This window comes from Mastacembelus armatus, chromosome 21 (genome assembly GCF_900324485.2).
Source record: "Mastacembelus armatus chromosome 21, fMasArm1.2, whole genome shotgun sequence".
Classification (NCBI taxonomy): Eukaryota; Metazoa; Chordata; class Actinopteri; order Synbranchiformes; family Mastacembelidae; genus Mastacembelus; species Mastacembelus armatus.
In genome coordinates this window covers 7,526,993-7,540,981 of record NC_046653.1, presented here as the reverse complement: position 1 = coordinate 7,540,981, position 13,989 = coordinate 7,526,993, and the positions used below count along the sequence as shown (strand labels likewise).

Below are 13,989 nucleotides of genomic sequence, written 5' to 3'. Positions count from 1 at the left end.
CCGGACTATTGATTAGTTGTCTTGGTGGATCTCTGTCTAGCCCTAAACGTGCAGGTGTATGTGTGTGTGTGTGTGTGTGTGTGTGTGTGTGTGTGTGTGTGTGTGTGTGTGTGTGTGTGTGTGTGTGTGTGTGTGTGTGTGTGTGTGTGCGTGCGTGCGTGCGTGCGTGCGTGCGTGCGTGTGTGTGTGTGTGTGAAGTAATCTAAAACACCTGTCTCTCTGACAGATAACAAACACAGCAGTTTACCTCCCCTGGTGTTTTGTACAATACCCAATTGGACACAACAAATACACAGACACAGACACACACACACAAACACACACACACACACAATAAGTTCTGATTAATCTACAGGTTTTAGCAGCTCCAATAGAGGAGAATAAATGTAACCCACTGTACAGTAGAACCTTTCTCATCTTCTTCTCTCCAGCCATCTGCAGCCTCACTTTGTCTGTGTTCCCAAATGTATTTATTTTAAATCTTGTTTGGTTAAGTATAGGTGTGGATCTTCACTCACTGTCCCAATATGCAGGGAATATGATTCATTTGAATAGAGAGCTTAACAAATTTTGCAGATGTGATATGTCCCTGGTAAGGAAGTGTTAACTGTAGCAACTATAACCTTTAACTAAATTATGATATGAGTACAGTGCACGCAACTTTTTTTAATGTTGAACTTGATTACTAGTGTGAAAATTGAAATGAATATCCTGTGTTTTGGATTTCTGTTGGTTGCAATGCTTATTATAATTCCTACCATTTTGGGTGTATTTTCAGATTTGCAATTTTCAGTATTATTATATGGTCAGTTTTAGCCCAGCGGCTCTAACTGTGTTAAATGTATTCCCAAAGATAATAAAATGTTTCATTATTCTCCTTCACAAACTGAGATATTCTATAACAACATCTTTATTTTGTTGCTAGTTTCAAATGTGATTTATAGAGCTACAGTGTTCTGCTTGATCTACTCATTTTGGATACTGAGGCAAAACACATGTTCACCTACATAAGGGACCTTGAAATAAAATGTTTTAAGCATCCAGCATGCAATACTGTCCACATATAATGCAGCTCAGCTAGCAGCCTGCCAAACACATAGTGTAGCATCCACAGTCAGAATGGGGAGGTGATTATGGCTATTGTATGGGAGGAAATTAAAATGAGCCCCGGATCATTACTATTGATCTGCCTTGAGAAAGGCACAGAGAGGAGAGAACCAGAGAGGAGGAGATAAGGAGGGGAGGAAAGGAAAGGAAAGTGGTGAAGGTAAGGGGTGGATGCTGATGAGTTCAGGTGTAATGACTGTCTAACTTACTGTTTGGAGGCTCAGCATTTTGTCAGGTGTATGACTTGGGTTTTGAAATATGTAAATTCAGCTCATTTTGTTTATGATGTTTTTATTTTTATGAAAACCTCCTCTCTTGCCAACAGGTGGACCTCCATACTTTGAAGGTGCTTACAGGCATTGCCACACAAGGTGCCATTTCAAAGGAAACTCAAAAGGCTTACTATGTCAATACCTTCAAGCTTGAGGTCAGCACCAATGGAGAGGACTGGATGGTCTACAGACATGGCAAGAATCATAAGGTAAGATCATGCTCATGTACAAACACTAGAGGACAGACAATGAAAGCCTGGATTGCTGTTAGGTGACACTCATGCCTCGACATGCACCCACATGGAAGTGGTAGAGAGAAACATGAGATCGAAGATATGCAGCAACTGTTGACCACAAGCCCAAAATCCAACCGGTGTCTCTGGATCCTCAGTTGGCTTCACTGTTTATGAACAAAGCCAGAATCAGCACATGTCTCCAAACTCCAAGTGATGCCTTACATCATTGTATGCAACTGCATTTAAACTGCAGTCTGCTTTTCACATCCCATATGTTTTTTGTTAGTTACTGGTCAGAGTTCTGGCTTACATTGACCTGGTTGGAGATGTTTCTAAGCTGGTTGTCTCAGAGGTGTTAAGGCATGCTATGTCATCAGTGTGTGTGCTGCAGTCATGGTGTGCTGGATGGAAAAGAAGCAGGCAGTACAGAGGGTCTTTAACTGTTGCAGCTGCAATTAAAGTAGAGGCGCTTTCCAGCGGTTGTGGCTGGATTTTCCATCACCGCCATTCCATCCCTGCCTGATATTGTTAGCTTTGTGCTATAAACCGTTATTCCTTCATGAACACTAATGTGTATACACACTCACAGATACATTCTGTACACACAAATGCTTCTTGTGCTGTAAGAGGAAATACGAGATCCAGACTAACCATCTGGAGTTCCTCTGAATGCAGATCCCATAGGGGTTATAGATGAGGCTAACTCCCAGAAAAGTGATTGATGGATAAAACACTGGAAACTGTGGAGAAAGACAGTCAGGAAAATTAAGATGAGGTATGATGGAAGGAAGGCAACAGGTTTAGGTTTACAGCTATACAGCTAAGTTGAGGGCTAAGCTGAATATAAAAATAATGCTGTTGGTTTGGCTTTGGGTAACTTGCATCTTTAGTACAATGCATGGAAATCAACTAACTCTAATGTCGCTTTTCCATCAAATCAGTTGTATTGTCAGTCAGAAAACAATCATTTTGCTCACACCAGGCTATAAAATAATCAAAATCCAATATGCAAAATGGATAAATGTTTTTAAGTTGTTGATGTCACCACCCATAACCCCCTCTTGATAACCAATAACCCTGGTAAGCTGCTTCAGAGATGAATATTCAGGGAGACATAGAAAGATGTTTGTGAATGCACGTACATATGAATGTATGTTTTTCTTTGAGGAGAAGGAAGAGGAGAGGGTTTAGACTAAATCAGCAACAGCTTCTTTTAGAATGTCCACCCTGTGTTTTGCAACTACAGACACTCAACCTCAAGCCAACTGACAAGACTTTTATGAAGCATTTGGCCCCCTGGTGAGTAAGTCTGTGGAGTAATCTGATGCCTCAGCTCAGGGTTGTCAGTCATTCCAATGAATCCACTACGGTATATCATTGTCTCGCTGGTACATAGTGGATATTAATAAGAAATATGTAGAGAGTTTTACAAATTGTTCTTCATAGGGAGATTAAAGAGGAGTTGAACGCAAGGACAAGGGCTGAAAAGAAACAGAGTGATCATTTCTCTGATGATGAAACAGTTGTGTCAGCATCTCACTGCCAAGTGTCCCTTCTCAGATGACACACCTCAGACAGGAAGACAGCATTGGCCTTGCCATGCCGACTACCTCTATCATCAGAGTGTAAGTGAGAGTTTGTGTTTTAGGTTAGAAAGACATATAAATCACTCAACAGCAGTGGCCAAAAAGATCTTTGGCAAAGTGTTTTATAGTTTTGATGTGCAAAATGCTGGGCCTGCATTTCCTGGATAATTCAATTGTTTTTTTATACCTCAGCAGATCCTTGATCACTTCATGCAGGGATCAGCTGCAAGCATATGAAGTTCTTAAATCTGCATTAAAGTGTTTCTGTATATATAGCTTTGTAAATATGTGGGAAACATTCTGTATAGAAGTACCTCATTTCCTTTGTGTACCTGCTCTGACGTGTCCAGCTATCCATCAAGCTCTTCTTTGACTCATTCACTCACCACTTCACTAGTTCTCTCAAAATCATTTCATTTATCAGACCTCTTACTAATTACAAATCTTCATTCCCACTGCTCTTTCACTTTTGCACTTGTTTCTATGTCTCTCTTTTCCTTCTTTACACTCCATCATCTGTGCTTCCCCCTCCCTTTATGTCTCTGAGAAAGTCAACATGAAATAAACTGACTAGTTTATGCTGCTCAAACAAATTACTTTTTCTACTTGGCTGCAGTGATGATGATGATGATGATGATGATGATGATGATGGTGTGTGTGTGTGTGTGTGTGCGCGCGCGCGTGCGTGCGTGCGTGCGTGTGTGCAATCATGAAAACATTATTTAATTAGTGTTTTATGAGCAAAAGACATTAACAAAGTCCACAGGGACATACAGTAAAGAAAATATACTGTATTAGCACAGCATATTATGTGCACTAATTCAGTCACACTAAGGCCACTGACTTCGGTGCGGGTAGACCAAATGGTCGGGGGTTCGAATCCCGACCAGGGCATCACCAGTGTGGGCCCTTAGGCAAGGTCCTTAACGCTACTAGCCTACCTCAGTACAAATGAGAGATAGAAATACTGGAGTCATACCGGCTCGGACGTCGCCCGGGTCAACAAGGTCCGCGTCAGGTGCTAGGGGACCAGGGCAACCTGATGTGAAATGGGCTACTGGAACAAGACACTCGTGGACGAGGGCTGATAACAGAGAACTGTTGGAGTGCTACTACATGAGTAACCCCAGCGATAGGGGCTACATGAAGAGGATGTGGGACCTATGGAAACTCCGAAACCCACCATCCACACTAGGGCCAAAGCATCTAGTAGCTCAGTGTTCCAACATCCGCAAACGGCAGCTGCTATCACAACTAGAGATTGAAGAAATACAACACAAATGCTACGGCAAGGGGGAGCCAGGACGCGAGGTCAGGGGGGAAACAACACCACCCCCACCCGAGATTGGGTACCAAGCCCCAATGACAAGCCCCGACACGCTCAACACAAGAGCAGCTGACCTGAGAGTGAAGATCGTAGGCAAGATGGACACCTGGAACCTCCGCAGCCGGTTACCAAGACTAAGTGAAGTACTCTCTGAAAGTCTACTAGAAGATGTGAATACAGCATTACGAACAATCCCCACTGTGACCATCACCGAGACCAACAAGCTGATATACACCACGGCAACAGTGATCCTTGAGATGCTTGGCCACAGAATACATTCCACCACCAAGGAGCAGTACCCTGCCTGGAGAAGGAGGTTAGAGGCAAAAATAAGGGCAACACGGAGAGAAGTCAGCCAACTATCAGAACTGCAGAGAAGAGGGATGAAGTTGGGTAAGAAATACAGCAGGCTGTCCATACCAGAGGCCCTGGAGACTGCCAAACAACGACTCACAGCCCTGGCCACACGCCTGAAGAGGTACACCAGAGAAATAGAAGCACGGAGAATAAACAGGATGTTCTCCACCGAACCATCCAAGGTGTACTCTCAGTGGGAGGGCAGTAACACGAGGGCAGACCCACCAAGGCTGGAGACTGAACAATACTGGAAAGACATATGGGAGAGGGAGGCATCACATAACACCAGTGCCCAGTGGCTGGCAGACCTGAGAGCAGACCACAGCAACCTCCCTGAACAAGAACCAGTAACCATATAGTACCATATTATCCCAATAGACCACTTCGCTCTCAGAGTGCAGGCCTACTTGTGGTTCCCAGAGTTCTCAAAAGCAGAATGGGAGGCAGAGCCTTTAGCTATCAAGCTCCTCTCCTGTGGAACCAGCTCTCAGCCTGGGTTCAGGAGGCAGACACTCTCTGTACTTTTAAGGCTAGACTTAAAACCTTCCTCTTTGACAAAGCATATAGTTAGGGCTGGCTTCAGGCAACCCTGAACCATCCCTTAGTTAGTTATGCTGCTATAGGCCTAGACTGCCCGAGGACCATCGGTGCACTGAGCTCCCCTACCCTAACCCCCCCATCCAACTACCGTCCGATAACCTGCCTCTGCACAACCTGGAAGCTCCTGTCGGGCATCATAGCGGCTAAGATGAGTAAGCACATGGCTCAATACATGAGCGGGGCCCAGAAAGGAATAGGTAAGGACACCAGGGGAGCAAAACACCAACTACTGGTGGATAAAGCGGTCGCTCGAGACTGTGAGACCAGGCAGACCAACCTGTGCACCGCCTGGATTGACTACAAGAAAGCCTACGACTCAATGCCTCACACATGGATCCTGGAATGCCTGGAGCTGTACAACATCAATAGGACCCTAAGAACCTTCATAAGAAACTCAATGGGACTGTGGAAAACAACCCTAGTAGCCAACCTCAAGCCAATAGCACAAGTCTCCATCAAGTGCGGCATCTGCCAAGGAGATGCTCTGTCCCCGCTGCTGTTCTGCATAGGCCTGAACCCCCTCAGCCAGATCATCACTAAGACTGGCTTCGGATACCGACTGCGAAATGGGGCAACCATCAGCCACCTCCTGTACATGGATGACATCAAGCTGTATGCCAGGACTGAACGAGACATCGACTCACTGATCCATACCACCAGGATATACAGCAACGACATTGGAATGTCATTCGGACTGGACAAGTGTGGTCGAATGATAACAAAGAGAGGGAGAGTTGTCAGGACTGAAGGAGTTGAACTCCCAGAAGGCAGCATAGCGGATGTTGAGGGCAGCTACAAGTACCTTGGAATCCCACAGGCAAATGGGAACCAGGAAGAAGCCGCAAGGAAAGCAGCCACAGCCAAATACCTACAGAGGGTAAGGCAAGTCCTAAGAAGTCAGCTAAATGGGAAGAACAAGGTCCAAGCCATCAACACCTACGCCCTGCCGGTCATCAGATACCCCGCTGGCATAATAAGCTGGCCAAAAGAGGACATAGAAGCCACTGATGTCAAGACAAGGAAGCTCCTCACAATGCATGGAGGACTTCACCCCAAATCCAGCATCCTGAGACTGTACGCTAAGAGGAAGGAAGGAGGCCGGGGACTGGTGAGCGTCAGAGCCACCATCCAAGATGAAACGGCCAAGATCCATGAGTACATCAGGAAGATGGCCCCAAGCGATGGAATACTTAGTGAATATCTCAGGCAACAGAAGCCCGATGCAGAGGACGAAGAGCAAGAACCATCATGGCAGGACAAACCCCTGCACGGCATGTACCACCGACAGATACAAGAAGTGGCTGATATCGAAAAGTCCTACCGGTGGCTGGAAAAAGCTGGACTGAAAGACAGCACAGAGGCACTGATCGTAGCGGCACAAGAACAGACCCTGAGCACAAGATCGATAGAGGCTGGGATCTACCACACCAGGCAGGACCCCAGGTGCAGGCTGTGCAAAGATGCCCCTGAGACAATCCAGCACATAACAGCAGGTTGTAAGATGCTAGCAGGCAGAGCGTACATGGAACGCCATAACCAAGTGGCCGGCATAGTGTACAGGAACATCTGTGCCGAGTATGGGCTGGAGGTCCCAAGGTCAAAATGGGACACACCTCCAAAGGTGAGGGAGAATGACCGAGCTAAGATCCTGTGGGACTTCCAGATACAGACCGACAAACAGGTGATGGCTAACCAACCGGACATAGTAGTGGTGGACAAACAACAGAAGAAAGCCGTAGTGGTAGATGTAGCGATCCCAAGTGACAGCAACATCAGAAAGAAGGAACATGAGAAGCTGGAGAAATACCATGGGCTGAAAGAAGAACTAGAAAAGATGCGGAAGGTGAAGGCAACAGGGGTCCCCGTGGTAATCGGCACCCTCGGGGCTGTGACCCCCAAACTGGGAGAGTGGCTCCAACAGATCCCAGGAACAACATCAGAGCTCTCAGTCCAGAAGAGCGCAGTGCTAGGAACAGCTAAGATACTGCGAAGAACCCTCAAACTCCCAGGCCTCTGGTAGAGGACCCGAGATTGAGGAAGACACACCACCACCCATAGGGGTGAGACGGGAATTTTTTTTATATATAGCATATATTGTATATATTGCACAGATGCACACTTGCATGTTGATAAATACAAATGTGTATGCTTACAACCTCTTTTTTTTATTGTATGTTAAAATTAGTTTCAAATGAGAGAGCCTCAATAAAACAGCCAAATATGCACACACACTCCATTTTATTCTATATCTGGGAGTTAGCCCATAGGGGCAGTGCCACTGCCACACAATATGATGATTTGTAGGCTCTGTAATGTATTTGATAATGTCATTAAAGGCCTGTTGTGAACCAGATGGAACATATGGAATACATGTTAACTTTTTGGAAGGAAAGACACAGTGATATTCATATAGGCTCTCAAATGACAGTTACTCACTAAAGACATGAAGCAGAGTAAGCAGCCAGTCTGTGTTTTAACTTTTGTTTGCTTTTCTTATTTTATAAATAATTCTGTATCTCTTTATTCTTTCATTTTTACTGTACTGCAGTCATTTTTCATATCTGCTCTGGATAATTCAGGTCATGGCAGATCCTACTACTTTCTACAAGCTCTACTCCTTTGAGCTTGATTATACAGGAACAGGAAAAAAGAAACTATGCTGTCTGTATAAATCAAACTGTTCTCTGATTCAGTGAGGAAAAATTGGCTGTTGCCCACATGATCAGAGAAAAATGGCGATTTCCAGCGACCTGAGCTTTCAGGTTGAGAAATGTTGTTGTCTGGAAGAGTTTGAGACCTTCTGCTAGTAGGGGTACATTTAAGCTCAACATGGTACAATGTCATTACGTAGCCCTCCTGAATTGCTGCAGGCAGAGCTGTCTGTGGCCATTACAGCACTGGACCTCGGCCAAGACCAAAACCTCTTATTCCCACCTTAATCTGTGGGAGGGAGGATGGATGAACAGAAAGCGATGGAGGAGGGAGACGTGGGTGGAATGAGATGGAGGGAGAAGGATTATGATGAGAAGAATGTGTAGGAAAGTTGAGAAAAAAATTAGTAAAAAAAAAAAAAAAGAAAAGAAAAACACAAGCAAAAGGTCAACAAATCAAGCATCAAACTGATCAAGAGAGGTGGGGCTGAGCAAAGGGAGGAAGAGAGGTGAAAAAACAAGGTTCGTAGGGGAACAAGTGATTGAAAGAAAGAGGCTAAAAGGGGAAAAGAAGTGTTCACAGGGGAACCTCCGGAGCAAAAGGAAAAAAAAGACTGGAGGGAGGAGAAGAAGAATAATGAGAATAGCAGACAAGGGTGTTGACCATAAGTCCCTCTGGATAGATCAGAGGTCTCAGCAATACATTCGGGAAGAATGTCAGGAGAAGGGAAAGAAAAAAAAACAACTGAATGGGGGAAAAGGGTTGAGCAGTGAGGGAATGGCTGGAGGGGTGAGGTCAGAGGAGAGCAGGAGGAAAGAGTTTGTGAAAAATGAAAAAAGAATTTATATAAACGTGCCATGTGTCATCTGCTTTGTAAGATCTGGACTATACTGTCAAACACACACACACTTTCTAACCAACACACACTCAGATTCAGCTGTCAAAGACAGGTTACCTCCCCAAAGTCTGTGTGTGCATATTCGTCCTTGTGTGATGAAATAAGAGGAGATGGGGGGTGTTTTACTATTTTATAACTATCCACACACAAAATGCACAAAGCACGGACATTTAAATAATTCAGCGTATCTGCCATCGCTGGCTGACTGACTGTGGCCCTGCAGGCTCAAGACATGGCTGCACACATACACACCTGTTTTTTCCTTTCACATGAAATCTTTCCCTTAATGATCTTTTTTTCTATGCTGTAGTTACAGCTAAACCTGGTTAGTTGCAGTTTGACTGCACACTATTGTTTTTTTGGTGTTTTTGTGTATGTTTGCAAGTGCATGAGAGACAGAGGAGGTGTAAAGTTAAGCATCTGTTCACCCTCCAGTGGTCCTGGTGTCAGCTTCCCTTATCTCTTAACATGGGTGGAAATGCCACACAACAGCACACACATAATAACCTGAGCTGGACTGCAGTTCCTGTCCAGGGTGTACCTCTGCCTTCCACCTGAAAAAGAGCTGGGATAGGCTCCAGCAGATCCCCATGACCCTGGTTAAGGAATAAGCAGGTATAGAAAATGGATGGATGGATGGATTGCAGGTGTGGTCCATTAGCTGATTTTAGGAGTTTTAAGATCTAAGGGATGCAATATATCCCCCTACACTTCTCCACTGTGGATTTTCACTGCACAGCCAGACCCTGGAGGGGAGAAACAAATATATATTTGTTGATAAGTGTATAAAATCACATGGAAATGTTCTAATTTGGTTGGTTATCTCTAGTGATGCTGCTTTTGTGTTAAGAACAAGCATGTCAACCGACAATGGTCAATAGGTCTCTCACCCCACCTTCATGGGTGTGTCCTGAAATAATAATGTGTGTTCATTATTGTATGCAATAATAATAATAATATAAGAAACACACAGGTAAGGTTATGAACAGCTCGACACTACTTAGTATGGTGAACACTGATGAACTGCATCATGATTTATGCCAACCTAAAAAGATGGAAAAGCAATATTCTGCATATTAGAAAAAGGCAAACATGAGTTTAGATAATGTGTCAAGAAGTCGCTGTTTATGGCACATTAACAAATAATACATTTCACAGATTTGAGTCACTGTGAGTGATCACACATTGACTAACATTGACTTCAGCTTAGCATTAATTCAATTTAATATTTTTTTTAAAAATATACAGACAGTCTTTATAAAGAGAATTGTGTGTTGCATTATGTTCTGATGTTAACTATTGTTGATAATTCATAATTGGATTTTCAGCCTGCTGCTAAAGGAATTTCAGTTTACTGAAGAGTCTGTGAACACCAGTGAAAGTATAATGGTACATCAGTCAGTAGCTGAAGTTGTAACTCTGGTGACCCTGAACAGACCTGACAATGGAGAAAAAAATGGACACCAGATTGATGTCTATGGCCACTATACAGCTTTCAGAAGTGCCTGTGAAGTACAGTTAAAAGGTTGGACACAAATACACATGCACCCAGACGTCTAAATACTCATACAGTATGAGCACACTTACAGTGCATACTGTAAAAGCAGATGTGTGTGTGTGTGTGTGTGTGTGTGTGTGTGTTTTCTAAAGAAATGTTTCAGTGTGCACCAAGGGAAATCACCCACCAGCCCCCAACTCCTAAGAGTGAGACCTCATAATTACACTTTTATACACCAACACACACTGACACACACATACCAGCACACGCACTTGTAATTACAGTCTGCTACCACAATCCCATTAAGTTATTTGGTGCCTTCAGGCATTTTCCATCATTTTGCTGGTCACAGTTTCTGGTCTTAAGGCCGTTGTGAGGGCATACGTTCACTGGGTCTGACTGTGTATCAAACACCTAGTGGGTCAGACGTTCAATTCCCAACCGGCCCAATAGCATGTTCCAGTTCCTGCAAGTCAGAAACCCCCGCCATATATATTTTGTCACCCCTGAAGGGTCCTGCGCTTTAATGGATTGAGAACAGAAGGAATAGAGTGAATTTACTCACACAGACACAAACACACACACACACCATAAACAAAGCTAACGTCTATAAATGAGTACCCAAGCAAGTAATTGCAAGGCCTTTGGCTCTGTTGAATGAGGTTTACTGCGCTCTGTAATAAACACACTACGTTGTGTTTTCAGCCCTGATGTAACATAATAGAAAGAGTGTTAGAGACTAATCAGCCTTTGAGGTACTATAATGAAACAACAGGGTGATTCTTTTTCCCTTAAAATTTACAGCAGTGCATCATCATAGCAGCAAGACAGGGAGGGAAAGAGATGTCAAAGAAAGACAGAAAGGAAGGGAGAAATGATAGGGAGAAGAACAGAAGCCCAGCTGCGTTTTTCCTGTGGTAAGGCCAACAGAGAGATGATACGCTGACTGATAGACAGAGATATAAAGTCTTGGTGTCAGGAGACAAAAAGAGTGCTTCTGGCCATGTGTGCTTGCATTCAGTTTCCTTTCATCTGTATATGTGTGGGTTTTACAGAGGAAATCATTATGTGTGTGTGTGTGTGTGTGTGTGTCTTAGCACATGGTGGGCCATGTAGGAGCTCAGAGGGCACTGTGTAAAGCAGGAAAAAGACAATGTGCTGTGTCTGGGTGCAGAGTATGTGTGATGGCATGTGTTTTTCTGAGTGGAGGAAAGATTATGTTTTCCTATGTGTGTGTTTGTGTGTGTGCCCTTGATTTGTGGGGTTAAATCAAGGGGACACAAAAAGACGACGCTCTTCCACCTACTAACGTCCCTAATTTATTACACATTATTTACATTTGTTCCTGTCCCTGTGGACAGACAGAGTCTATTCTGTGTTGAATTACCTAACAATAAACACCCGTGCAGAATTTCATGGCTGCTGTTGAGCTATTTAAATCTGAACCAAGGTGGTGGACTACCTGAGAGACTGACAGGCCAACTGTCATTTCCTATCCTGAGAACTAGGCTCAACATGTGAAGAAAATGTCTCTCCATGAACCATATCAGGGTAAACTCTTCTGTTCTTGCCTTTCTCAGTAAAGGCTCTTTCTTGAATCTCCTGTGTTCTCCACTTCAAGAGAACCCTGAGACTGAGCTGTTGTAGCCCGCTCTCCTTCCGGCCTTCCTGCTCAGGATAACAAAGTAGTTTTATTAAATGTCTTCTTTCCTTCTCTCTCTTTGTGTAGGTTTTCCATGCTAACACTGATGCCACAGAGGTTGTCCTCAATCGGATCCCACAGCCGGTCCTGGCTCGTTTCGTACGCATCCGACCTCAGACATGGAAGAACGGCATTGCACTACGGTTCGAGCTGTACGGCTGTCAGATTACGGGTAAGAAAGATAAAACACGTTTTTTTTTTTTTCCTGTCTAGTTTCTGAGGTTTTTTTTTGTCAGTGTCCTCTTGGGAGAAAGAACAGCACTCATCCTGCCAAGTTTTATAGTGAGTGAAATACTAGCTTTTGCACTGGGTCAGGAGGTGGGTCCATGCAAAAATAACTCTCTTAGAAAACATTTCCTGGAAAGGAACAGACAAATGTGAAAGAGTCTTTTTCCCTGTTCGATGGTATAATCTAATGGTAAACAGTTCAGTAATTTGTCCGTCCATAAGTCCACCATGGTGCTTCACTTCATACTTTTCTCCCTTCTGTTTCAAATGCACACAACACACTCACTCGTGTGCACTCACACTCTTGCCCTTACTCTTTCATATACATATCCTTCCTCTCTGTCTACCACTCAAACATCACACACACTCGCACAAAGAAACACACTCAGTCCTAATAGAATAACACTAGAGTGTGATGTGTGGGTGATAACATCAGAGAGTAACAGGCTCTCAGCTTTCATCTGCAGGCCTGGCAAACAAACACAATTTCAACCAGCATAATCAGCTCAATACTATAAATAGATAAAACTTAATTAGACTGTCTGTGTTTTGTGTGTGTGTTTGTGGTCTGTGTGTTATAGAAATGGTAAAAGAGAGAGTCTCAATCCATTTGTGTGTGTGTGTGTCCCGGCTTCACTGTATCATTATTAGGTTAGGGCCTCTCTCTGCTGCCATCGTAGTGGCCATTGAGAGGGACAGATATGCTCTTATCTGGCGGGCTATTTCAGCACCCACACAAATCACAGTCACACCAAAACAATATGATACTGCTTGTGTGTGCGTGTGTGTGTGTGTGTGTGTGTGTGTGTGCATGTGATCGAGAAAGAGAGAGTGCACGCGGACTAAAGAGAGAGAGAAATGGCACATATCAGGTATCTCTGCCTGTTTTTGTCTACCTATTTTTACCCGATTTTAACAGTTGAAATTGGTTTACATATCACACTATTTCTCCCATTCTCTCAGGAGTAAGAGCCTGTTCATCGTATCTTTTGGTCATTTCTTTTTTCTTGTATGTTGGTCATATCTTCTATCTTGTAATGTCCATAATCCCTCATGGGTGTGAGGCAAACAGTTTAAAAACTGTGATATGAAAAATTATTTTGTGCTGGTTTTGTTAAAAAAGATGACAGAATTTGTAACTTTTGAGGTAAATGGTGAGGAAAACTTCTCTTGCAGGTTCAGTAAAATATGTCTATAAACTTCAGAGAAAACTTTTTAATCAGACAAACCTGTTAATGGCCAAGCAGTATCATTTGGTTTCTTTTGCTGCACACAGTCATCTTGACAACTACACACATGATCATTCTGTCAGGGGGAATGTGATAATGCCCTACACAGGCCTATAAAGGCAGACATAAAGCAGTCAGTCAGTGACATATCATTAACTTAAATCACATTTTTATGTCTCAGACTACTTTTTCCCCACTTTCTATCCATCCCTTTTCCTTGCTGCTGTTTTTGCTTCCTTCTCAGTTTTTCTTGTCCTTGTATTGCCTTTACTGACAGCTTCTATTTCCACTTTTCTC

At 43.6% G+C, this 13,989-nt stretch overlaps 1 protein-coding gene across 8 annotated transcripts in view; it reads left to right on the top strand.

The window, feature by feature from the left end:
• Positions 1 to 13,989, top strand: part of LOC113123098 (neuropilin-2-like) — a 96,121-nt gene that overhangs the window by 43,163 nt on the left and 38,969 nt on the right. For all 8 annotated transcript variants that reach the window (XM_026294885.1, XM_026294891.1, XM_026294889.1 and 5 more), the window contains exons 7-8: positions 1,433 to 1,588; positions 12,263 to 12,407. In XM_026294885.1, coding sequence (XP_026150670.1) covers positions 1,433 to 1,588; positions 12,263 to 12,407 — 301 coding nt within the window. The remainder of the gene's footprint in view (positions 1 to 1,432; positions 1,589 to 12,262; positions 12,408 to 13,989) is intronic.